Below are 25,361 nucleotides of genomic sequence, written 5' to 3'. Positions count from 1 at the left end.
CCGTTCCCAGGGTTCTGTGTGATCTATTTGCCCCACCCCACCTCTTCAGAGCTGCCAGTCTCAATGTCTAATTCCTGGAGAAAACGGGGAAAGAGCCTGAAAATTATATTTTTTTCCGTTTCGACTCAACCTCGACTCGCCGAAAGAGCACGTCTTTTGCGTGGTGGAATGTGTTGTCCCAAACGGCGTTATATTCATGAACGTACATGCACATGTGTGTACCCACCACTCGCATTCTAAAGGACTACAAAGCTGAGGCTTGACAGCGGGGTTATACCATCAAGAAACGGAAAAATACTCAAGGATTCGCTTTGTTTTGCTATCGATAGACAGATCGACTTCTCTTTGAAACTTGTCTTGTGAATATTCGATGTGAATATTCGGTCTGTGGAGATCCGTATTACACCAACAAAAGGAGAGGCAGAGAAGGCCTTAGGCTTGAGGAAAACCAGCAAGCAACTGCTATCGCAGAAACGAGGAATAAGAAGGAATTTCTGAATTTGTTCAGAACGGGCCATCGGAATCTCATTTCTGACTGCACCGTGTTCCTAAGTGTTTGAATAGTATAGTTTATGACATGAAGCGAAAAATGGATACGTTGAAAACAATATAGTTTACGCATAGCCTTCATTTAGTAGCATAGAGTGCAAATGTTGTTACACACTACGCTTGTTCGTATCTGCACGGAGGACTGCTGACATATCGAAGAAACACGGCCTTATGAATTGAAATGCTTTTTATTATACCCTATCGGTCTTCTGCACCAAGAGGATTCTCGACCAGGAATAAAATCCAGTTGGGATTGCAGTGATATGCTTCATTTGCTAGCGGCCAATCATTGGAATGAAGTATTTTTTCCCGTTTCGGTGCCGAAGTGAAGAAGCCTGAAGTCACGGCTACTTGTTTGACAGTGGTTTACTGCTTTATATTAAGAAATCTGTGATCATTCAGCGAACATCACAGGGCCGCACTGTTGTCGTCATCAGCAGTAGGCTATCCTGCTCTCCTAGCAGGGCCAGGCAGCACTACTGAAAAGACGCAGGATGTACACTACCTAAAAAAGAAACTGCACAATCACGTATCGAAAGAGGCCGTATTGTTTTATGCTTCACCGGTGTATTTTTTACCAACTGGTCAAATGTCACAAGTGTATTTGAACATTTAGTGGGTCAAACAAGGGAAATAGTAAAGGGTGATTAATTATTTATTTTAATATTCCCCCCTCCCCTGGACTCTTTTCTTGTGGGAAGATGGGCTGTTTGGGGAATAATAAGTCACAGGAAGACAAAGATGAAGAGAAGACCCAAAAAGAAGTAAACAAAAAAATTGAAAAACAGTTACAGAAAGACAAACAGATATACAGAGCAACACATCGACTTCTACTGTTGGGTAAGTTCTGACATGGGGTGTCTCAACTTCTGTAGTAGCCTAGGCCTACTTGCAGGCCAGACTCATAACCTTAGCTTGTTGTGGTGGACAATTTGGCCTTCACATATGAAGTGTATGTCAAAATACTTTAGTTTGGTCGGCAGAAGAGGCCTACGTGATGCCACCAACTAGGGGTTTGTACTTTCTTTACATTACGGTGTTTACACTTGAAACATTGCACACAGATGCAGAAGAATTTGCCTGTTGGTGGGGAACCTAAACGTTTACTCCCTCTAAACTTACTTTGTCATCCGGCGATAATATCGAATCCTGAATGTGTGTGTCATGTCTCTCGAGGCGTGGGTGTGTTCTCATGGCTTCGCGTCTTACAGCTAGGTTTGAAAAGGCTGTTTAGATGGACTGGCTTTTCTTTTGCCAGTAAATGTCTTGTCACATGGGAGAATGTGATTCATACGTCATATTTATTTGAAGACATACTGCGCATTACGAGTATAAAATAGTATTTGTTGAAAAGGACATTTGCTTTGCCACCGGTAATTCCTCAGAGGAAGTGACGGCTCAAATGGAAAGCAGAAGTGAAGTCGTATTTAACCATAACAAATATGTCTGCCGACGCAATTTATGCTTGTGCTCGGCATTTCCTCTACTATCTCAGCGTTGTAGTGTGACTGAAATCTGAAAAGTGAACATTTACATTACCAGGTAGATAGTCCAAGTTTGCCAGCTAGATGTGCTCAGTTATGTCAAACATTCTTTGCCTACCTTCTGTCAACCATGTTATGGTCTCTTTTGATAGCTTTTGGGGTAAAAGGCTAAAGGGGGTTGCTTTATCTTGAATATCAGAGAGCTGTCCTTAGACTAAAAAAAAGCTCTTCTGACACCAGTCGGATACTACTTGGTCACTTTGGAATTTGGAATGCAGGCCTTACACATAGGCCTGTTCCACATAGCCTATCTCTCAGAGATGACAGTAGGAAAGTTAAGGTCATTCCTGTCGTACAGGCTGGCATTCTTTAAATAATCCAGTGGCAGACATCTCCACTTCTCAGCACAGGTGTCAGTCTCGATCGGCATCCTCAAAATTAACTCCTTCAAGTCGTTCAGGTTATGAGAGCTTTTGCCATGTGTGTCTTATTGAGGGGTTATCAGCACTGCTCCAATATCTGTTACTGGCAATATCCAAAACCAATGTAGAACTCATTTGGACTGCTTTCATTATCCAAGCTTAAGGTGAAGTGCAGATATGTGTACATGAGTATCGTTGTGATGAGAGGCTACAGAATTTAGGAAGATAAAAGTAGTGCTCTGAAGGTAATGGACTGTACAAAGATGAGCTGATTGAACGTTTAGTTGGCCCTTTTTGGGGGTGGGGGGGTCTTTCCGAGATTAGGGACTCCCTGTGCATGATTGAAGCAATGGAAGGTCATCAGGATGTTTGCTGTTTGTTGTTTGTAGTTGGGTTTGTGATTAGGCCTAGTGGGCAGAACCATTGCAGATGTGACATTGAACACAAACGTGTTCCACTTGTGTTCATAGATATAGTAACACTTTCAAGCTGGCTCTTGCACACTTCTGGTAAACATGCCCTTGTAGTAGGCTGTAATGTGGATTCCTGGGAAATGTTTATTTTCTATGGTCTCGCGACGCATGTTGTAAGTGTAGCAAGTATGGCAAATTAAAGATGGATTCCACTGTTGGTAGGATTTCTCACTCTGTCACCATTAATGAACTCGGCCCTTCCCTCTCTTTCACAGGGGCTGGCGAATCTGGGAAGAGCACCATTGTGAAACAGATGCGTATTCTCCATGTCAATGGCTTCAACACAGAGTAAGTGGTTCGCACATACAGTATGGCTATGTTGTACCTTCACTCATTGTACTACATAGTGCTGCATATAGGCTGTGAGGTGCATTGATTTGTTCCTGACATAGGGCACCATGTACAGTGAATAAGTGAGCATTTCCTATTCATCACGTGTTTGTCATATTCATCATGTGTTTGGCAGTCCTGAGGACTGGCCTTGGGTGGTCTACAGAAAGCACTGTAGATCTAGTCAGTAAACTAAGCATATTAACTCTGCGTGTTAGAAAGTGCTAAACTGATGTTTTGCGAAAAGGATGTACCATCACACCCCTCTATTTGGAGTGTAACCAACTTATTCGAAGTTAACTGGAATGGGTTCATCACAAAACCACATATTTGCGAAAAACCCTTGGAATTAGCATTGAATAACATGGTCAGGTTCACTATATGTAGAAGTGAGTAATCTGGTTTCAAATCATTTCATTTGTTTCAATCAGGTACAAAAGCATCTGATCTTAATTAGCTAATAGCTCCTAATTTGAGTAAAGTTGTGTATGCAGGTAGAGCATAGTAGGAGTTTGTCAATGAGACGTGTACCTGTACTTGTCTGTCTATATTGCTATGTCTTGGATCACACGTGCACACAAAGGTGCACGCATACAGCATCGCATTATGTATGTAAAAATGTCTGAAGCTAAATGAAGAATTGTCTTTGTTGACTGTTAAAAATAGCCACAAATGGCACCTGGTCTTGTCATCCATAACTGTTAGCGTTTTCATGAGGATTATAGTCTAAATCTCTCAACATGTGATGCCTGTCTCATAGCCTGGATACTTACCAGTTGGTGTTTCAAGGTAAATACAGTGATATTAAAGTTGTTTGAAGTCTAGTGGTGATGTAATAAGGTTTGCCAGGGATGGCACAAAATAGCATTAGGAACATTAACCACCAGAATTTTATTCATATTCATTTGATGAAGGATGATTGTAAAACAAACACGCTGTCTTAACGACTTGGGAAAGATGCTTGTGTATTAGTTTGTACCATTACATGCGTAGATATCCAGTAGCTTTGAACAGTGGTATATGTTGGCCCAGTGGATTTAAAGTTAATCAACTAAGTCCAACCAAAATTATATCCAACAACCGTCATCAACCCTTAAAGTAGCATGTCCATGGCCGGCAATATTTGGGTATTACGGGCTAGCTGTAACGTGTCAAAAGTCGCTTATGTTTCTAGAAAGAACATGGGCACACATTGCATTTGTCAGATGTATACAATCTTTATTAGATTACATTACACTTAGCTGGCCCCGTTATCCAAAGCGACTTACAGTAATTATTTTTCAAGGCATTGGTTTACAGTCCCTGGAGCAATGTGAGGTTAGGTGCCTTGCTCAAGGGCACTTCAGCTATGGATGGAGGTTTAGGGAGAGGTCAGGTGGGATTCGAACCTACAACCCCCAGATTTAAAGAGCAACTCTCTAACCACTAGACTACAGCTGCCCCAATTATTAAAACAATCTGAGACAAGGATCTGGCTGTGGGTGATATTATTAGGCCTACCAATTTTCTCATTTATGTTTTTGTATGCTCTACTGTTCCTGTAACATGATAAATAGTTCATAACAACTGATTACCCACCATGTCTAACATATGTAAGGTTGTTATTATTAGCAGTATGACAATAAATTGTTGTCATTTGCAGGATTTTTTTTAAACAGATAGACTTTCTGATGGCTTGATCAGATCAGTAGTTGCTGCCAAACCAGCTAGGGTTTCGAAGAACCTCATACACGTTGTAGATCTGGGCCTAGAACTCAGTCTGTCCAGTGGATCTCTTGACTGGAGATATCCTGACTCCAGTGAGCACTACTTGAAAATATTGAGGCTAGTCCAGACTAGAGCTCTTTGGAGTGGTCTGAATTAAACTGTGTGCAGTTTAATATAAGTTTCTAGGCAGTTAAGATGAACAGTATGTTTTCTGATTAATCAAGAATTCCCAATTTCCAGCCAAAAAAGACATGTATGAAGCCAGTCACCATAGAAATTCCATGTTCCCGTATTTTTGGCCGCTGCCAATCAATCGATCTTAGTTTCCTACCTTGTTAAAAAATATATCAATATTTGATATGAAGTCTCCTTTAAGTTGTATTTCTTCGGCTTGCTGCTGCAGTTTCCTGTTTACCTGTATCCATATGGTTGCGGGTGCCCCCAGTTCATCTGTTTGCATTGCCCACATTGGGGTAGCTGCCTGTCGACAAACACTCACAAACTATTTTGGTTGGATGGTGGATTTACTTTTGTAACTTTTAAAAGATGCGATTAATGTTTTTATTATTTAGTCTTGTCAGCTACACTTTTGTTTTCTTACTGTTGTTTGATAACCCAGCTCTGACTGAAATTTAGCTGTTAGCACCATTAAGAGCTAAAACTAAAGTTGTGTGTGTACCTGTGTAGAGACATGTGAAAGAAAGAGGTTGTTGAAGAGAGTGTAAGAAGAACTATTGTGAAATGATCAAAAATGTTCAGCACGTAATACCAAGAGAGTGGTATTGAGCGTGTGTAGAATATCAGGCTTCCGTGTGAAAGCCATGTGAGGCGACAGCAGAAAGACTTGTGGTGTTGGCCTTTAGCCTTGACCAAGAGGCCTGTGGCCTGGTGCCTTGTCTTGAGTTGCAGGTGTGACCTGGGAGCAGGACTGTGACTTTCTGCCGGCGTGTTACATAAACATGTTCTATTTGATGAACCTGAACACTTGACTAGCATGTTTGGCATTCAAGACTTCAATACTATTTAGTGGCATTATACAGCAAAAAACAAAACTAAGAAAACACAAGGCTACAGGAGTTTTGATATAAAGGATAAGGGTATCAAAGTGCAATATATGGTATATTCATCATTATGTTAGCTGCATCCAGTTATAACTTGTACAACTTGCTTGGAAATCTTGACGGATAAATCAAGATACTTGAATACTTACAACATTAGGAATACTAACACGACAGAAGACTAACATTAAATAAATAAATATCTTACTTTTTAAAGTAATGTCATATACTAGAACCAAATACTGGATCGGAATCAGAGGTCATAAATGGCACCTGCCTTAAGCAGAGCTTGTTGAATTATTTTCGTGTGAACTAAAGAAGTGGGTATAACACATGGATGTCGTTTAGGTGAGGGAGAAAAGCAGATACTTACACCCCCATCCCAACCCTTTTTAAGCTAATTTATGTAGTTCTGTTATTATCATCCAAATAAAGACAATGTTAAAATGTTGTGTGGAAACTGGTTGGTCACACACACACACACACACAACTTGGGGGGGGGGGTCAATGTGTTCCAGGTAGTGTAGCAGCTGTAGTAACAATTAAGAGCACGTGTGTCTGATCAGGGACAGAGCAGCTCTCCTGATTGCACACAGTGTTGAAGGGCTCTGTCATCCTCTGCACCTAATTGGACGGGAGTTTTACAGACGGTGTCCGATTGGTCATGAGGTGTTGGGCTTCTGTCCACTACTTTTCACGTTATTGGATGTAACTTTGCCTGGCCTGATTTGGTTGTGTCTTGTGTTCTCATCTCAACAATGTTATTGCTTTCATGGGCCCTTGGTGCATGATTGTGTTTGAGAAAAGGGCTGGGAGACTTTTGCTTATCTGTGGAGTCAGTAGCTTATCTGTGGAAGGAGTGTGGCACACACATGTCCAGAGTACTAAACAAGTTCACAAATAGCTGTATTTGTGTTTGTTCACACCTCAAAGCTCATAAGCTAATTCATAAAACACACACACATTTGTGAAAATGCACATATACATTGTATGCATGTGCAAAACATGACCTACACTGTACTGTAATGTACTCTTCTCTACCTGGCTAATTAGCTTAACTCAACGTTATGTAGTTGAAACTAGATCTTGATCATGTTAACAAGAACCAGGCTGCTAGCTCAAACTCCTCTGACACTTGGTAAGAAAACCTACTACATCATTTGTCTCAACTGCAAATGTATCTACGCAACACCTGGTCTAAGGGACTCACGAGTTACCGTAGAAAAATGGGGCTCAATGGCTTATTCTGCATAACAATTCTGTTTCACTTTACTTGAAGGAGTCTACATAACGGTTGTCTTGTAACCAGTGTAAGAATGACATAACGTGTCAGGATCATTAAGGACACTTAATTGGTGGCTATGACTCATCGTGTGTTGACATTCCAAAAAATGAATGACACAGTATGACAATAGTTATAAATATGAATTATGTATAATATCACTGGTCCTGTCGTTCTTGTGATGGATACAGTAAACCCCTTCAAAGACGGTGTTACCTAAAATTCCAGTCCTCAATCACAAATGTGCTCACTCTCCTCTCCAATCTCTGTGTTTGTATTGATCAGGCGGAGTTGGTCATAGAGTAGAAGGGGACATGTTATTGTCCAAGTGCCTATCCTATTGTAGTCTTTTGTCTGTTTCCGTTCCATTTCAAATTCCATTTTTGGCTTGATTTAGCGGGCCTGGATCATTTAATACTTCCACAAAGGGGATCCTGTTTTCACTCGGGGTTTGTGCGCTTATTTGTTTAGGTTAGTTGTTTGTTGGTCCACAAAATAACTTGCCAATGTATTCTTGGTATGTACCATGGCTCAAGTTGATTCCTCTCTGGTGCTGTTCTGCACTGGCTTGGTGGAGGTCTATGCTCCATGAGTGCTGGTCTTTTTTTAAATGTTGATTGCATCTTGCAGTTGTCTGTCGTTACCTGGCCGGCTATGGACGCAGAGAAACTAGCTTTTTTTTCCACTTTTGCTCTAAGTACTATCTGTACGTATAGTGCTAGATTTAGCTTGTATAGTAATATGAACATTTAAACTCAGTAGATTCGGCACAAGTCATAGTGTTTTTGGCAACCACTTACAGCTGAACAATCTACAGCTTTTTAAATTATTATCAGAATCAAAATGGTTGTATGTTGTTAGTCTAGTTAGTAGATACAACTTTAACATCTTAATGGTGTTTGACACCTTAGTTGTTTTCTCTGTCATTGTGAAGGTTATTTTGACTGCTGCGCTAGTCACTTGGGGAATCTAATCCACTCAAGGTCAAATGAATGTGCTCAAAATCAGCCAGTACATTTGTTTAGGTCTGCCCCGTTGGAGCGCTCGGTACACTGTCTTGAGGAATGGCATTGGACTGTTGTGTTTGTTTTAGGGTCGTAGGGGGAAATGGCTGAACCCACTGAGAAGGACACAGTGGTTTGAATTGCTGTTTTGTCATGACTGATTCATGTCTGCCTTTTTCCCACAGGGAGAAGAAACAAAAAATTCAAGACATCAAGAACAACATTAAAGAGGCAATAGAGGTAAGGCAATGTGTTAAATATTGAAATTCCACATCTTAACATTGTCCACTTCAAAGTCCACCACTGATTGAAACGGCAGTATGACCCTGAACATGAACCTGATTGTAGTTTTATAGGAGGGAGTAGACTGACAAGTCTGACTTTGAGTTAGGACGGCAGCTAACTATTTCCTATACCCAGACTACTAGCCTAGTTGGTCCCATGGTTTACAACACATCATATCTGTGTTTAGTCCATCAACATTGACAGAGGACAGTGTGAAAGAATCTCTGTCATGGCCTGAGCTTAAAGTCACAGAACCTTCTGCTAGCAACACAATTCGCCTTTGGCTAAGCCCCGCCCTCTTTAGTTACAGTTGCTAGGTCGGACAGATAAACTTTCAATGCTGAGATATCAACGTGATTTATGCAGTGACTGTAAATCGCAGCAGTTATTCACCCCTAATAAATAAAAAAAACGCCATTCATAGTATTGTGAATATAAGTATTTATTTTCTGAACGGCCATGCGATGCATCACAGCTGTTGTTATGGGCTCTTCTCACATGGGTATCGATAGGCATTGTAACCAGCACCATGGTAAGCTGAGCTCGCATATCGTTTGAGCCCTGACTCAAACTTGCTAGACGAAAACGAAATCACACAACGTGATGGCTGTAGTAATCTTCAAAGCTACCACAGCAATGTGTAACATTAACGTTTGGCGTTTATATCTTTAGTAGCTTAACAAAATCACGTCCATCAGCTGCTAGTCAAAACACTCCTACCGTGACCGATAGTTAACTTTGCTAGCGGTGTTTCTTCATTAATTAGATCAGAAATCCAAAACCCTACTCTGAAACAGGTTCGTGGTTTGCTTACAACCTTACTGAAAAGTGACACGAATGAGATGGTGGCATGATCGGAGCACACAAAGTAGGCTATGTTTCTGATCCGTGTGCTTTCTAGTCGAGTGTGCTGCTGCCGAGACCCTTCAAGGCAGACTACCCAGCTGCTTAATATTAGTCCGGTTTTAGGTAAAGAGGAAAGCGATTAGGCTACCACTTGTTACATCGCGGGGAAACTTGCACCTTTGTCACAAATACCCCAGGCAATGTCCAATCATATTTTAATAATAATACGACCGTATCTCGCTAACTACTTGAAAACATGCGATTTCAGCATTGAGTTCAATGGAGCGCTGTCAAAACTGTCCGAGGTTTGTCCGAGGTCGTCCTGTTGCTGCGCTGTGATTGGTCAAAAAACACTTTAGGGCGGGCCTTAGCCAAAGGTGAATTATGGTCCCAAAATACACGTGGCTGCTTTTTGTATTATCTCTTTCTTGCTTTGGAAATCCTTGTTCAAAATGGTAACAGAGAAGCAATGCATAGAGTACAAATGAAAAGAGAGCCAAGCCCCTGCCATAGCAGTTAGTCTTATTTTGGTGTTGTTTTGAACACACTGGTCGCTCGGTGTTGATGTTTGAAACACCCATGTGTCACCTGAACTCGAATCTCCTGTTGACTCCTGATTGCTTTGGTGTGATCTTGTGTTAAATGGAAAATTTTGAGTTTAAAGGGGGGGTGGGGGGAGGCACATCTAATCAGAGACAGTGAAAGCATTGTTTAGGTTTGTGTGAGTGTGTGTGGAACTACCTGTACGTGAAGAGTATATGAATGTTTGTGTGTGTGTGTATGTGTGTGTGTGTATATATATATATATATATATATATATATATATATATATATATATATATATATATATATATATATATATATATATATATATAGATATAGATATATACATACTGTGTATATACATACATTTTTAAAACAAAGCGATGGATTAAAAGAGAAATAAGAAAGTTAAGGGGTAACTTCCGACAAGGTGGACTAAGGCTACTTTTATATGGTGATCAAAACAGAAGACGCCAAAGTGGCATCTTGTCTCAAGTGAAGGGGTCTGAAAACGCAAAAATCTAAAGGAGTGTGGCGTTGTGGTTTTGTTAAAGTTGCTAAAGTAAGGTGCTATTTACACGTGTCCGGATATTTTTAAATGTCGATATTTTTTTCCATCTGTTTACTTGTAAACGCAACATGTGGATAAAAATAAAAACTCCATTGTAACAGATGCGTATTAGCTCCCTAACTGGAATGTTTTTCAAGCCGGGTTTTTGATATGCGGATTTTAAAACTATATTTATGTGTAAACGGAAGGCCAAAACCAATGCTGTTTTCAATAACATCCACATACGTCTAAACGGCTCCTAAATGTAACTTCCAACCTTTCTTGTGTCCCATTTCAGACCATAGTCGGTGCCATGGAGACGTTGGCCCCTCCTCTTCAGCTGGCCTGTGCTGCCAACCAATCGAGAATGGATTACATCCTCAACCTATCCCGGCAGAAAGACTTTGATTTTCCATCTGTAAGTATTGAGTAGGTAGTTGGGTTGTTGGTATGCGTGTATGTAAGTGAATGAGATGGAGAGAGAGAGTGCGCGTGCGTGTGCGTGCGTGGCAGAGGTGCCGCTGGGATATGCAATATGTTTCTCATGTGCCCTGTGTGAGTGTGCCACAGGGCTTGTTCCCCCATGACGGCCCTCATTAGCACTAATATCATCCCTCTGGGCCGTGTGTGTGTGTGTGTGCGCACGCGTGTGCGTGCGTGCGTGTGCACACACTAATGTCCCTCTGGATTCTCCTCTGGGGCCGGTGCTTTACACACCACTGTCTGCTGATACACACACACACACACACACACACACACACACACACACACACACACACACACACACACACACACTAACAGACACACACACTCTCTAACAGACACATGCACACATTCTCTCTCTCTCTTTAGCGTTCTGTCATTCTCCTCCCTCTGTCTCACACACATTTGCCCTCTCTGTGTCTGGTGCGGCCCCTCTGTGATAGACATTCTCCATTTTCTGTCTCTCTCTCTCTCTCTCTCTCTCTCTCTCTCTCTCTCTCTCTCTCTCTCTCTCTCTCTCTCTCCCTCTCTCTCTCGCTCTTTATCTATCTCTCTGTATCTTCTGTCTTACCTCAAACTTTTCAAGATTAGCTATCAGAATAGAACCTGTGGCTTTTTTCCAGTCAAACCCAACACATCCATCCATCCATCCATCCATCCATCCAGTTAGAAGAGTTATGTGAAGTCTAAGTATGTGCAAGTCAGCCATGTCATCCAGTCCTGTGTTGAGGATGTGGGAAGGGTGTTGTATTTAGTGGACCACTCTATTGTTTTTGTTTTACTGCCAGTGGCAGCAAGGTCACTGTTTTGATTAGTTTGCAAACACCACGATGCATTCCTCATCTAGCCATGTCTCGTGCATTGTACTTTTGCGTGAAAGTGAATGCTTTTCTGACCGTACATACAGTCCAAATCTAGTATTCTCATCCTGTGAAATATGTTTGTGTGCATGTGCCAATAATGGTGGTTGTTGAACTAATGATTGTCCCCTCTCCTCTCCTCTCCTCTCCTCTCCTCTCCTCTCCTCTCCTCTCCTCTCCTCTCCTCTCCTCTCCTCTCCTCTCCTCTCCTCTCCCATTCTTCACTCTCCTCTCATATCCTCTCATCTCCTCTCCTCTCCTCTCCTCTCCTCTCCTCTCCCCTCTTCTCCTCTCCTCTCCTGTCCTCTCCACTCAGCTCATCTCCTCTCTTCTCCTCTCCTCTCCTCTCCTCTCCTCTCCTCTCCCATTCTTCACTCTCTTCTCCTCTCCTCTTCCTCTCCTCTCCTCTCTTCTCCTCTCCTCTCCTCTCCTCTCCTCTCCTCTCCTCTCCTGTCCTCTCCTCCTTTCCTCTCTCCTCTCCTCTCCTGTCCTCTCCTCTCCTCTCCTGTCCTCTCCTCTCTTCTCCTCTCCTCTCCTCTCATCTCCTCTCCTCTCCTCTCCTCTCATCTCCTCTCCCTTTCTCTCCTCTCCTGTCCTCTCTTCTCCTCTCCTCTCCTCTCCTCTCCCATTCTTAACTCTCCTCTCCTTTCCTCTCCTCTCCCCTTTCCTCTTATTTTCTCCTCTCCTCTCCACCCCTGTCTTCCCCTCTCCTCTCACATTCTTCACTTTCCTCTCCTCTCCTCTCACATTCTCCACTCTGCTCTCCTTTCCTCTCCTCTCCTCTTCCTCTCCTCCTCCTCTCCTCTCCTCTCCTCTCTCCTCTTCCTCTCCTCCTCCTCTCCCCTTTCTCTCCTCCTTCTCCTCCTCTCCTGCTCCTCTCCTCTCTTCTCCTGCTCCTCTCCTCTCCTCTCCTCTCCTCTCCCATTCTTCACTCTCCTCTCATATCCTCTCATCTCCTCTCCTCTCCTCTCCTCTCCCCTTCTCTCATCTCCTCTCCTCTCCTCTCCTCTCCTCTCCTCTCCTCTTCTCTCCTCTCTCTCCTCTCCTCTCCTCTCCCATTCTTCACTCTCTTCTCCTCTCCTCTCCTCTTCCTCTCCTCTTCCTCTCCTCTCCTCTCCTCTCCTCTCTTCCTCTCTCCTCTCCTCACCCCTCTCTCCTCTCCTCTCCTCTCCTCTCCTCTCCCGTTCTCTCCTCTCCTGTCCTCTCCTCTCATCTCCTCTCCTCTCCTCTCCTCTCCTCTCCTCTCCTCTGCTCTCCTCTCCTCTCTTCTCTTCTCCTCTCTCCTCTCCTCTCCTCTCCTCTCCTCTCCTCTCCTCTCCTCTCCTCTCCTCTCCCCTTTCCTCTTATTTTCTCCTCTCCTCTCCACCCCTGTCTTCCCCTCTCCTCTCACATTCTTCACTTTCCTCTCCTCTCCTCTCACATTCTCCACTCTGCTCTCCTTTCCTCTCCTCTCCTCTCCCATTCTCCACTCTGCTCTCCTTTCCTCTCCTCTTCTCTCCCATCCTTCACTATCCTCTGCTGTCCTGTACCCTTTTTTCTTCCTGTCCCCAACCATCTTCTCTGGTCCTCTTCTCTCCCCTTCTTTCCTCGCATGTCTTCTCCTTTCCACTTGCCTGTCCTTTCCTCTCCTTCTGCCCCTGGGCCCAACCCTTGTATCTCCTGCCATGTCCTCCTTTCCTCTCCTCCTTTCCTCTCTTTTCTCCTTCCCCTCTCCTCTTTATCTCCCTCTTCCCTCACCTCTCCGCCCTCTCCTACCTCTCTTATACTCTCTTCTCCCTCTCTCCTATCTCCATCCTTCTCCATCATCTCCTCCCTTACTCCACCCTTTCCTCTCTTCCCTCTTTCTTTTTCTCTTCTCTTCTCTTCTCTCCTCTCCTCTCCTCTCCTCTCGTGTCCTTCTGCCCCCGACCCCCCCTGCAGGAGTTCTATGAGCATGCCAAGTGTCTTTGGCAGGATGAAGGTGTGAAGGCCTGCTTCGAGAGGTCTAACGAGTACCAGCTCATAGACTGTGCCCAGTAGTGAGTACTTCCTCCCTCTATCTCTCTCTCTCTCTCTCTCTCTCAAATTCAAATTCAAATTCAAATATGCTTTATTGGCATGCCTATTGGTAACATTGTCGCCAAAGCGTACAGATAACATAAAGTATATATGTCTCTCTCTCTAACATACACCCACACACACACACACACACACACACACACACACACACACACACACACACACACACACACACACACACACACACACACACACACACACACACACACACACACACACACACTTTGCTTCTTTATTTGGATTGACAGATATACATTTATCATGGCACAATCCAAAATTGGCTATACAGCACTAGAATATTCTGTTCATAATGTCCTAAGGATAAAGGTGGCACCTGTGTTTTCATATGAAGAGGCTTCCAATGATGCAAGATATTGAGCAAGATTTTGTGAATTGCTTGGCCCTTCTTTTTGACAGTCCACACAATCTGTAGACCACGCAAACATAGTTTATGCACAGACTACCAAAAATGAGCACAATTACTTGCAATTACTTACAATTACTCCTGTTTTATTTACTGTAAATGGCCTATTGTGATTTTTTATTTTGATGCGTTTGTAATGTGAGTTGACGGTGAAACTGATTTGAGTATTTGTCTGTTCTCTGCAGCTTTCTAGACAAGATTGACATCGTGAAGCAGTGTGACTACACACCCTCTGACCAGGTGCGTACACAAAGATTGGCACTGGAGAAAAAAAATCTGTAGGGAATTAATTAATTGGATTGATTGAAATATGTTCAGAATTATTGTGTTTTTAAAATATTGGAAAACATCTGCAACCTTCAAAATATTGAAACCAATTATTACACAGTGAATAGTGAAGTGAAATGAAGACCCACTGGGATAATTAATTCCATTGTCATTCTGACACAGCACTCCATAGCACACTATGCATACAACTAAATTGCATTTGTGTCTCACCCATGCAAGGGGGCAGCCTAACAGGGAGCAGTCCAAGGGAAAGGGTACTATGGTCAGGGTAGCTCAGTCATGCAATACGCTGCAGGGGGGGGGGGGGGGGGGGGGGGGGGGGGGGGGGGAATGCTGCTAGTTGTTAACTTGTTCACTTGTTATTCACAAACGAGGTGCAGATCTTGGCATCGGATGGTAAAACAAATCCTGCCACCAGTGCCCTCTGCCAAGTTACTGAGCACAGGTGGTTTCACTCATTAGAGCATCCACTGTACCTGTTGAATAATTTGTGAGCTCATTAGGTTAAGCAGGATCAGTTAGACTGGATCACATTGGCAAGGTTCTTACTTTCGCAGGCAGTCGGCCTTCTCTCTGCTATTGTTACCTGAATGCATCTATGCTATATACCTTTACATAATAATTAACAAATATGTAAAATGTTAATTTGGTTATGACAGACCAAGGCTTTGAGTTGGATCAAAGAACCTGGACACTTTTTTTTTTCATTTTGCTTGGAACACCAAACAAAACGGAAACTGTATATTTTTTAGTGTTTCAGAACCGAACCGGAACCAGAAATGGTTCTTGTTTAGTTTACTCAATCCATGGATAAAGCAGGGAGAGTTCTTTCTGTGTCTCAAATGGCACACTTGTGCCAGTGCACTGACGTTTAGTGCATAGTGCACACAATGCACTGAGGTCCTTAGTGCATAGTGTGGTGGGAAAGTTTGGGCACTATGCACTGTGCCCTTACTGAAAGTGATGGGCTAGCACAGCGTTAGCTTGCCAAAATATCGTTTGCCTACACCGCATCTCGTGCTTGTATTTACATTTCCTTCACCCCAAATGGGTGGCATACAATACTTGGCTTAGCATAAAGAGGTTGGTGTCTCATTACCATTACTTGCATAATTAACCCATTTTGTCCTAAGCCCTTTTTGGGAAAGGGTGCCCTCTGCCTATTAAATCCAAAATATCTCAGCCTCCGAAGCACATAGAAACATGAAATGAGATGCATTCAAAAGATAGGACCCTTGTTTTGCCTTAGAATGTGTTCATGCAGCTCTAACTTACCCACATTTTAAATAAACGAGTTCAAATCTCAAGAACCCGAATGCTGTGTATATGTGTCTCCAGGACACAATGGGTTAAGAGACGGTTGATCAAACTGCCGACCTTACACCGCCCAGGAACACAATTTTCATGTTATAATAACCTGATTTTTTTTCTGTTTTAAAAAGTTCAGAAACATCAATTTTAGGGGGGAGCCAAAAACCCAAAACATTGAAATACTATTTCTGTTCGGAACGAACCACTTCTGGTTCAGAGCCCTGGTTATGACTAATTACTTAGTAGTAGTTTTTATTTAGCTTTTCTACAGATAGCCTTCGCTTATTCTTGTTAACCGTTCTGCTTTTCTTCTTTCACTTTGGTCATCCACAGGACTTGCTACGATGCAGAGTGCTAACCTCTGGGATCTTTGAGACAAAATTCCAAGTGGACAAAGTCAATTTTCAGTAGGTGGTCTGTTGTTGTAGAGTTTCTTTTGGCCAGTAGCGGTTATGAGTTGAGGGATCCAGTGTTGTTCCAGTATGTATCCCAAGACTGGAAGATGGTTTGGATTAATATTAATGAGGGATATGCAATGGCATCCTGAAACATGTTTCATTAGAAACTTGTTCGCCAGTCTTCTTACATGTCAATTCATTCAGTAATTAATCTAAAACACATTTGTTTCAACCTGACATTTGACAGCTTGATGTTGGGACAGCTACCATAGTCAAATTCCTCATCTAAATATACCAGCCTGATAGAACTGCTTCTGATTCTCATGTGTTTCTCTTTCAGTATGTTTGATGTTGGAGGTCAGAGAGATGAACGAAGAAAATGGATCCAGTGCTTCAATGGTAAAAAAAGAAAAGAAATCTGTATTTGTCTAAGTGATGACTGTGATACTATAGTGGTGTTATTACAATGGCTGTTAATTATTATAATGTAATTACAGTGAAATAATAGCAGTGATGGGGCTCATCGTTGTTATCATGCATGCAGTTGTTTTGTCCTTTTTTTTGAAAGCACAGTGTAGAACCGCTTTAGAACTGAACTAGCGAAACATACTGTAGATTGGATATGCATCTGCTGCTCAAAGGTTTGATACCACACCTTACCCCCACCAAACCTGTTTTACTGCCATTTCAGCTTATTCTGTTTCAATTTGTTTATTATATGTCTATAAATTAATTCCACGATTTAACTAAAACAAAGTAATTTAGAATAAGTCCTTTCACTCGGCGGCCATCTTGGCTACACCTCGGGGTCGCAATTTAGCGCATTTTGGCGTTTTTGGAGAACCTTTTGGGCGGGTTTTGGAGAACCTTTCGTCGAGGCAGCGAGGTGATTGGATAAATGACAGCGCAGCTCAGCAAGCAATTGGCTCTTGTTGCCGGCCAGGTGCAAGCATGTGCCGATATTGGCTTAACAAACTGCCCCTGTTCATTTCTATGGACGCTTTCTGAAGTGTTCTGTCTCCTTATACAGACAGTCTCTGTTATAAACACATTATTACATCGCCTAAACTTTTATCCAAACCTATGTACAAAACAGATTGTATTCTAAAATGTTTTCTGAACAGTTGACTAATAAAAACTAGCCATCTTTGCTGCTCCAGAGGCGAGATGCATAACATTTCATAAATCTAATGTTGGAAAAACCATAAACTCAGATTTCCAATGGTTCCAAGCGTGCCCCAAATAAACTGAGCTAACATTTATAACTATGAATTAAAGCTGGTATTTTTATGTAATGAATGTATGGCAATGTTGTATAGCTGACTTCACCAAAGCAACATTTCACTTTAGAGTAAAGGAAAGTACGTACTTCAGACTTTAAAGTAGCAAGACGGTGCAACCAGTGCAGGACTAAATCATACATTAAAAAAGGGGGGCTGGGGATCTGGTGCCACACAGATGTCTATTTTCTGGTATTTATTTTAAGGGACTCCAATGAAGACGTATTTCAAAACTTGGTCTTATTGCACTAAAAACTAGAAGCACTCAGAGAGCGCAGACCTCCGCCAAGGAAACTGCTTGATACATTTGACTATGTTACACCCTAAGTCTTTCTGCCTTGTTTTTGTGGAGTCCCCGCAATTCAATTTCTGGTCATTAGAGGGCGTCTAGATGGTGTAGAATCTTTTGAAAAGTCCAGTTCCGGTTCGTGATCCGGATCACCACCAGAATTTAATCACTTGTCCCTTGGGTCATTGCCAACAACTCCACAAAGTTTCGTCCAAATCAGTTGATTCGTTTTTGAGTTATCCTGCACACAGAATCTTTAAAAAAGTCCTGGTTCCAGTTCGTGATCCGGATCACCACCAGAATTTAATCACTTGTTCCTTGGGACGGACAAACTAACGCAACCGAAAACATTACCTCCTTGGCGGAGGTAAAAAATAGACAAAACAGAAAATAGACATCCATGTGGCAGCAGATTTTTGTTCTATTTTTATTCAACATTTCACTTTCTGTGCATCTCAAATGATCTACATGTGTACTTGTCCATTCCCATGCTGTTGCAGATATAACATCTTCCTACCTGCCTCCCTAAGACTCCATGTCAATGTCCTCTTCTTGCAGATGTAACAGCCATTATCTTTGTAGTGGCCAGTAGCAGTTACAACATGGTGGTCAGAGAGGACAATCTGACCAACCGCTTACAGGAAGCACTGAATCTCTTTAAAAACATCTGGAACAATAGGTGACTACACACGTGCATACATACACACACACACACACACACACACACACACACACACACACACACACACACACACACACACACACACACACACACACACACACACACACTGCACTGCGAAACACATTCACACATCCATATGCAGCATATATCAAGACAAAAGAAAAACATGTAATACAAGAAATACTTTGTCACATGCTTATTTCCTTATTTGCTATCTGATCCTTTCACTGTTTGAAAATACAAGTGAAATGGAGGAATGTGATATTTGATCGAGCTCAATGAAAAAGGTGCTGTAGTACTCTCACACATGCATACAGTACAGAACTACTGTTGCACCCGTACGTTGGTTTATCCCATTCTTCCTAGCTGTAGACAAAAGTCCCTAAAGCATCTTGCATCTTTGTCACCAGTAATTTAATTGCTGTACTGGCACAAAAGACAACCGTGAAGCATGTGACTTGAGCAGTCTTTGAGTTAATGCTTTTTCCCCCTCCCCGTAATCTCTCCAGATGGTTGCGGACGATCTCAGTCATTCTGTTTCTCAACAAACAAGATCTGCTAGCCGAGAAAGTCATGGCCGGGAAGTCCAAAATCGAGGAGTACTTTCCCGAGTTTGCACGCTACACCACACCAGATGATGGTAAGATTAATCAAATACTCTCAAAAAGTTAAAGGTGCACTGTGTAATATTTTCATAGTTCATTTCATGCTGCTCCTTAACAAATGTTACCTTTCGAACAAATTCTTAGCACTACAATTCAATTCTATCCATTCATTATGACTAGCAAAAGTGCACTTTTCATACATGAAAAGGGGGATCTTCTAATTTTGAATGTTCAGAAATAAACGTTTTCAGCTGCAAAACTTACTGGTTTATTATTTAGTAAATTCATGAAAAAAATCCAATTTGACGATAGGCAGCACAGTTTGAATGAGCAGCATAGTTGCAATGCCTACTCTGGCCACCATCTTACACAGTGCACCTTAAAAAAGACAAGTGGCTAGTGGAGCAGTTATTTCATATGCGGTATCTTCATCTTTTGTTTGGTGCTCTTCGATGTTGGTGGTAAACCCATACGAAAGAATAGAATAGCTATTTCAGACCCTCAAAAAATTATCTTCCGTGTCATGTATGCACACATGCTCTACCTACACTGCCATACACCACCAGCATGCACTGCACATACAGAAAGCAACAGCCCACCAATGTGGACATCCCAGGTTCAGAAAGTCAGAATGATGCCACATATTTCTTTTAGGAAAATTAACTGAACAGGCTGATGTCTATAGCTGCTTTTACATACAGTTCCACGTTTGGTTCTGGCTTCATAAATATTCCTGAAAGTTGGCGGGGGGTTGACGGTAGGCCTACTGGTTTGGTACGCTTTTATACAGAGTGAGTTCCCATAGGTGAGCAGTCGCCCCGAGTGCTCGTGTTAACACAATGGCCAGGCTTTCACACCATGGTTAATAACACAAGCGAAGGAGTCCACATCAAAACGATACCAGTTACTCATTACTCACTAGTGGTCTTGTGAATTGTAGGCAGTTGGATATTGAGGTTGGACTATAGATTTAGCCATAGTAACTGTAGCCTCCCCTCGGTTAATCCAAAGAGCATTCACAAACCAGGAAGAAAATAAATGAATAGCCAAACGTCCCGTCGTCCAAAAACTACTTTTGTTTATCATAATTTCACAGCGTACACACTCTTCCTCTCCAACGCGCTATGAAATCTAATGAAAGTCCTCTCGTCTGTATGTTCAGTTGCATATTTATTGGTCACACTGTTGTTTTTCTTCTGTTGCTCCATGCATCCGACAATACAGAGTGAGCCATCCCTAGACTACTTCTAATACCTCGCAATTTTCATGCTCTGGTGCCATAGTTATTAAAAGAAGATTTTAAGAAGGATGTGATTTATAGAGGCTTGCGAATAAGGAAGCAATCTGTAGGCTAGGCAACCCAAAGTTTATGAACACTCTTGCTACTTAATTTAGTCACGCCGAACAAAAGAAGCAACTTGTTGTACGGAGATCTTGCGTATGAAAAACGATGTGCAATGAAATAGAATGAATTTAATGCTTGCGAACTGATTAGTGTGGATTATGAAGACATTTTGTTTGCTTGGTGCGTTTATATTTCTCCCGTCAAACACCGGCACCTCACAAGGAGGCGTGGAGCTTCCGACATGGAAATGGCGATGTATAATAGCTAGGCCTTTGACTTAAAAAAAAATGGTTCGATAATGTCGTCAGCACAAAAAACTATTTCTTGACAACTCATTCCTTGGCCAAGGACTGGAGTTACTTTAAAGAACATAATTGCTTGACTAATTTCCTATTGTTTAGCCTATTGTGAAAAGCCATGCTGATTTTGAAAGTGTGTGGGTGGGGATAGATGTTTGCACATAACATGAGGGTAAATAGTTACAGAGAGGGCAACATGTCACAGTGGGAACTAGGCTCGCATGCCTAGAACCACGTCTGAGGCGATTCTAAAATTGACCCTGTTAGAACTGAAGATGGGCGGGGTAAAGACCCAAAACAAAGAACCCACGCCTCGGTAGTAGGCAGAACCCTTAGGACCGGGTCTATGGGAAGACGACGCCTTATGTAGCAATGAGCTAATTAATGATATGTCCTTTGCTGCTAAGCAGGAAGCACTACATGGCAGGACCTATATTTTCTCAATCCAGCATTTCTCTAATCAGTTCTACGATCCCCCAATTCTGTTGGATTTTGTAACTGAAATATTGACAGATGTGCTGTGCTGTGGATTTAGCTAGTTGACTGATGACTTTCCCTCCTTCTGCACACAGCAACCCCAGAGTCAGGCGAACACCCACGGGTGACCAGAGCTAAATATTTCATCAGAGACGAGTTCCTGGTAAGTCAACCCCAAACACCTCAAATCGACTTCAATACACACACACACACATACACACATACACACATACACACACACACACACACACACACACACACACACACACACACACACACACACACACACACACACACACACACACACACACACACACACACACACACCTGTTTTGTTTGTTTTGTTAATGAATGCTTGTGATGGAAACTTTAATGTAACCAAGTCCCAGACCTGTACAAGCTTCGTAAGGCTTTGTTCTTGTCCGTGTCCATCCATCCAATTTGTGAGTAGCATAGGTCATTTATTCAAATAAGTCGGCCACAATTGGAAACACTTTGAAATGCGCATTCATTTTTGCGGACTATAAATGGAATTCTGGGCAGCTATGAACATCCTGGATACAGCCATTTTAGTCCAGTAGCATAAGTCATTTCCAGCATTTCAGACCTGTATTCTAATTGTTTTTGGTCTCCCCCAATCACATAAACATACAATATCACTCAGACATGGGTATGGTTTACTTTCACATATGGATAGTTAGACCGTAGAGACCATCTTCATTGAATCCAGACTTGGTGTGCCACTTTTGATAATGCGTTACTGTACCGTTTTGTCCAGTTTGTCCGAGTTGGGTCATACTAAAGGAACGTACTTGATAAAGCGGTCCAAGAGCTACATATATTGCAATTTCTTTGTGCAGCTGTTGTCAGAAAAATATTGCAATGTAGCAAACAGACATGGGTATGGTTTACGTTCACATGCACCTTGTAAGCTTACAAACGCAGCAAACAAAGGCTGTGAATACCAAAACCAAAATACCATATTGGATAATAGTGTTTTTAAACTATGGTTTCAACCAGTTTGGACGGGTTCCTTTCATGTCAGACAAGCAATTTAATACTAATACGAATAATACTAATGTTCATAAATACTAATAATGTTTTTGTTATTAACAGAATATTATACAGACATGGGGTAAACTAATTGGCTTGTGCAAGCCCGCTTAAATCACAAAGCACTTTTCAAGTGTGTTGCCTTCCACACAGTAAAGAGACAAATTGTGAACTTGCAAGAACATGGCACGCCTTTTTATGAAATCGGAAGAGTTCTACCAAAGTAGTAGTGCAGATAAAGCAGTCCATGAACACCCCTTTTTTATCAGTCTAAGTCTTGAAATCAGCACATTTTAAATAGCAAAGCTAATTTGTGAAATCAGCTATTCACTGCCAAACTAGAACCAGGTGGAATTGGGCCCAAACAATATTGTAGCTTCTGAGCCCAGATTGCCACTCGTTATACAAAACTTAGACTTTCATACATAGCAAGACTATTATGGAGCTTTCATGTGCTCTGGGAATTATGATAAATACCAAATGCCTACATACACATGAACGCCCCCTTGTGGTATTTTCCACTGAACAACTCACAGAAAATGTATGTACAAGTTGCAGAGACTAACTAATATCTATTTGCCATAGCACATGAAAGGCACATTATTGGTCCTGTACTCATTTGTTTTTCAGTGTGTTCTGTTAGTAAGTTCTTTTTTTCTCTTCCTCTCTCTATCCCCCTTTCTCTCTACCCCCTCATCTCTCTCTTGCGCTCTCTCTCTCTCTCTCTCTCTCTCTCTCTCTCTCTCTCTCTCTCTCTCTCTCTCTCTCTCTCTCTCTCTCTCTACCCCCACCCCCACCCCCTCCCAGCGGATCAGCACAGCCAGTGGAGATGGCCGCCATTACTGCTATCCTCACTTCACCTGCGCCGTGGACACTGAGAACATCCGCCGCGTCTTCAACGACTGTCGGGACATCATCCAGCGGATGCACCTGCGACAGTACGAGCTCTTGTGATTGGCCAGGAGGAGGGGACGAACTCAGATAACAGAAAGCTGTTGGTGTTGGATGGGGAGTGGGAGCCGGAGCAGAGCGGGGGGAGGAGAAGAAGGAGGATGAGGATGGCAAACTCCAGCAGCATGAGCTGTCTCTAGCATAAAGAGGGGAGGGAGTGGGGGAGCAGGGGAGAGATAGACTTCATCATTGTGAGCTGACCTTGCCAGAGGAGGCAAAAAAGACTTATGACTGTGAAAAATGAAGCTCTTATGACAGGTGGGTTAGGAGGTGAGGGGGGGTTGGGTGGATAATGTTGACTACCCCCCCTTACCCCTCACCTCCATCCCCTAGCCTCCCACGCCCCACCTCCTTCCAAGCCTCCCCAAAACTTCACACTGCTGACCCCCTCACATTCTTTAACACTTTAAAACGAACACAGACACATATATACACAGACACACAGACAGACACATAACACAAAACACATATTCAAGCACACATGCCTTTTAGCATTCATACTCTCTAGTGTCATATACACACCATCTTCACTCGAAGGTGCACACAATGTCTTTCCAGACTGGTAAGTATAAAGAAAAAAACACACACTCAAACACACACGTGTCATCTTACACTGAAATGGTGCAGCGGTTCCTGATCATTTAGCTGCTTTTTGTGAAATGGTCAGCGACTGATTGATTGATTGATTTGATGAAGACGGTGGAGGAAAAAAATACCTATATATGAAAGGTCAAAACAAAGATGGAGAATTTTTTTTCCAGAGGATAACGAAGGAAAAGGCAAAGGACTTTAAGCAACCAGAGAAAGTGCAAAAAGCTGTTGAGAAAGAAGACTTTAGAGTGGAACTGCATCACATACACACACAAAAACAAAACAAAAAATGGAAAGAGACCATGTGCAAAGAGCTTAAAGAACTCAACTCCCACCCACAGGGTCATCTAGTCTGTGGACTGTTGTGCCATTGATACACATGACCTCTCGTGTACCTCTCTCTCCCGTCACACACCCTCACCCCACCCGACCCCACTCCCTCTATTACCCCTCTAAAGCCCCCTGCCCTCTCCTCTCCTCCCCTCCCCTCCTCCTTCTCCACCCTTTTACGTTTGTACTCATCACACCCTCTTTCCAAATGCTTTGGGTTTTTTTGTTTTGTTTTGTTTCCTGCACCAATACAGTCTTGGTTGATCAGAGACTTTAAGAGTTAACAGTGTTTTAAAAATGACAGAAATGACTATGATAACTTGGACACTAATCTGTTTTGACTCGTTCTCTCTCTCTCTCTCTCTCTCTCTCTCTCTCTCTCTCTCTCTCTCTCTCTCTCTCTCTCTCTCTCTCTCTCTCTGTCGCTCTCGCTCTGTCTCTCTCTGTCGCTCTCGCTCTGTCTCTCTCATCATCAGCTTCGTTCCATCATCATTCTCTCTTCTTCTTCTGTCTCTTTATTTTACTGCTGGACTATTATTCTTGTACAGACTGTAAAATGTATTATTTTGTACAACTTTATTGAAAAAAAAAACTTGTAGAAGATTCATGTGCCTCTGCTATGGCTGCCTTTGTGTGTGTGTGGCTGGCTGACTGGCTGAGCGGACCAGTGTGATGTCATATCATGTCACCCGTCTGTAAAAGCGTGCCCTTGCTCGCTATGTCGAGAGCGTGTTTGTGAGACCTCTGCCACACAAAACGTGGAAGATGATGATGATGATGATGATGATGACGATGATGATGATCATGTGTGTTTCTGTATGACGCGTGTGGTGAGACGAGCTGGTGTGTGTTGGGTAAACTGTCCTGGCAGCATTGCACACTTGTATGGGTTCCTTCAGGGATGCACCTGGGGTTGGGTGGGGTGGGGTTTGGGGTGTTGGGGAGGAGTTGGAAGTTGAACTGTTTTTTTCAACATGAATACCTTGACCTCTGCATAGTGTATCATAATGCAAAAATGTGTGTATATGATACTATGACAGGCTCTGAATTATATTCATTATCCTGACACTCTTTAAAAAGAAAGATTTAGAGACTGCATTGTTT

General features: G+C 42.4%; 1 protein-coding gene across 1 annotated transcript; it reads left to right on the top strand.

Moving 5' to 3' along the window:
* Window positions 1-29: 29 nt before the first annotated feature.
* LOC134466800 (guanine nucleotide-binding protein G(s) subunit alpha) lies at window positions 30-25,361 on the top strand. Its single transcript, XM_063220691.1, has 12 exons — window positions 30-1,389; window positions 3,144-3,216; window positions 8,495-8,549; window positions 10,832-10,951; window positions 13,797-13,894; window positions 14,544-14,598; window positions 16,291-16,364; window positions 16,696-16,754; window positions 18,483-18,603; window positions 19,116-19,246; window positions 21,428-21,495; window positions 23,193-25,361. Exons 1-12 carry the CDS (start codon window positions 1,251-1,253, stop codon window positions 23,337-23,339), a joined length of 1,140 nt encoding a protein of 379 aa, XP_063076761.1. The 5' UTR covers window positions 30-1,250; the 3' UTR covers window positions 23,340-25,361.

This window comes from Engraulis encrasicolus, chromosome 2 (genome assembly GCF_034702125.1).
Source record: "Engraulis encrasicolus isolate BLACKSEA-1 chromosome 2, IST_EnEncr_1.0, whole genome shotgun sequence".
Taxonomy (NCBI): Eukaryota; Metazoa; Chordata; class Actinopteri; order Clupeiformes; family Engraulidae; genus Engraulis; species Engraulis encrasicolus.
This window is presented reverse-complemented; position numbering and strand designations above follow the sequence as displayed.

What these genes read in the sequence shown, in the direction of transcription:
- LOC134466800 (XM_063220691.1), top strand. Translation starts at nt 1,251, where the DNA reads ATGGGCTGTTTGGGGAATAATAAGTCACAGGAAGACAAAGATGAAGAG. An exon ending in ACATTAAAGAGGCAATAGAG is followed by an intron (nt 8,550 to 10,831) that starts GTAAGGCAATGT and finishes GTCCCATTTCAG; the next exon opens with ACCATAGTCGGTGCCATGGA. An exon ending in TCATCAGAGACGAGTTCCTG is followed by an intron (nt 21,496 to 23,192) that starts GTAAGTCAACCC and finishes ACCCCCTCCCAG; the next exon opens with CGGATCAGCACAGCCAGTGG.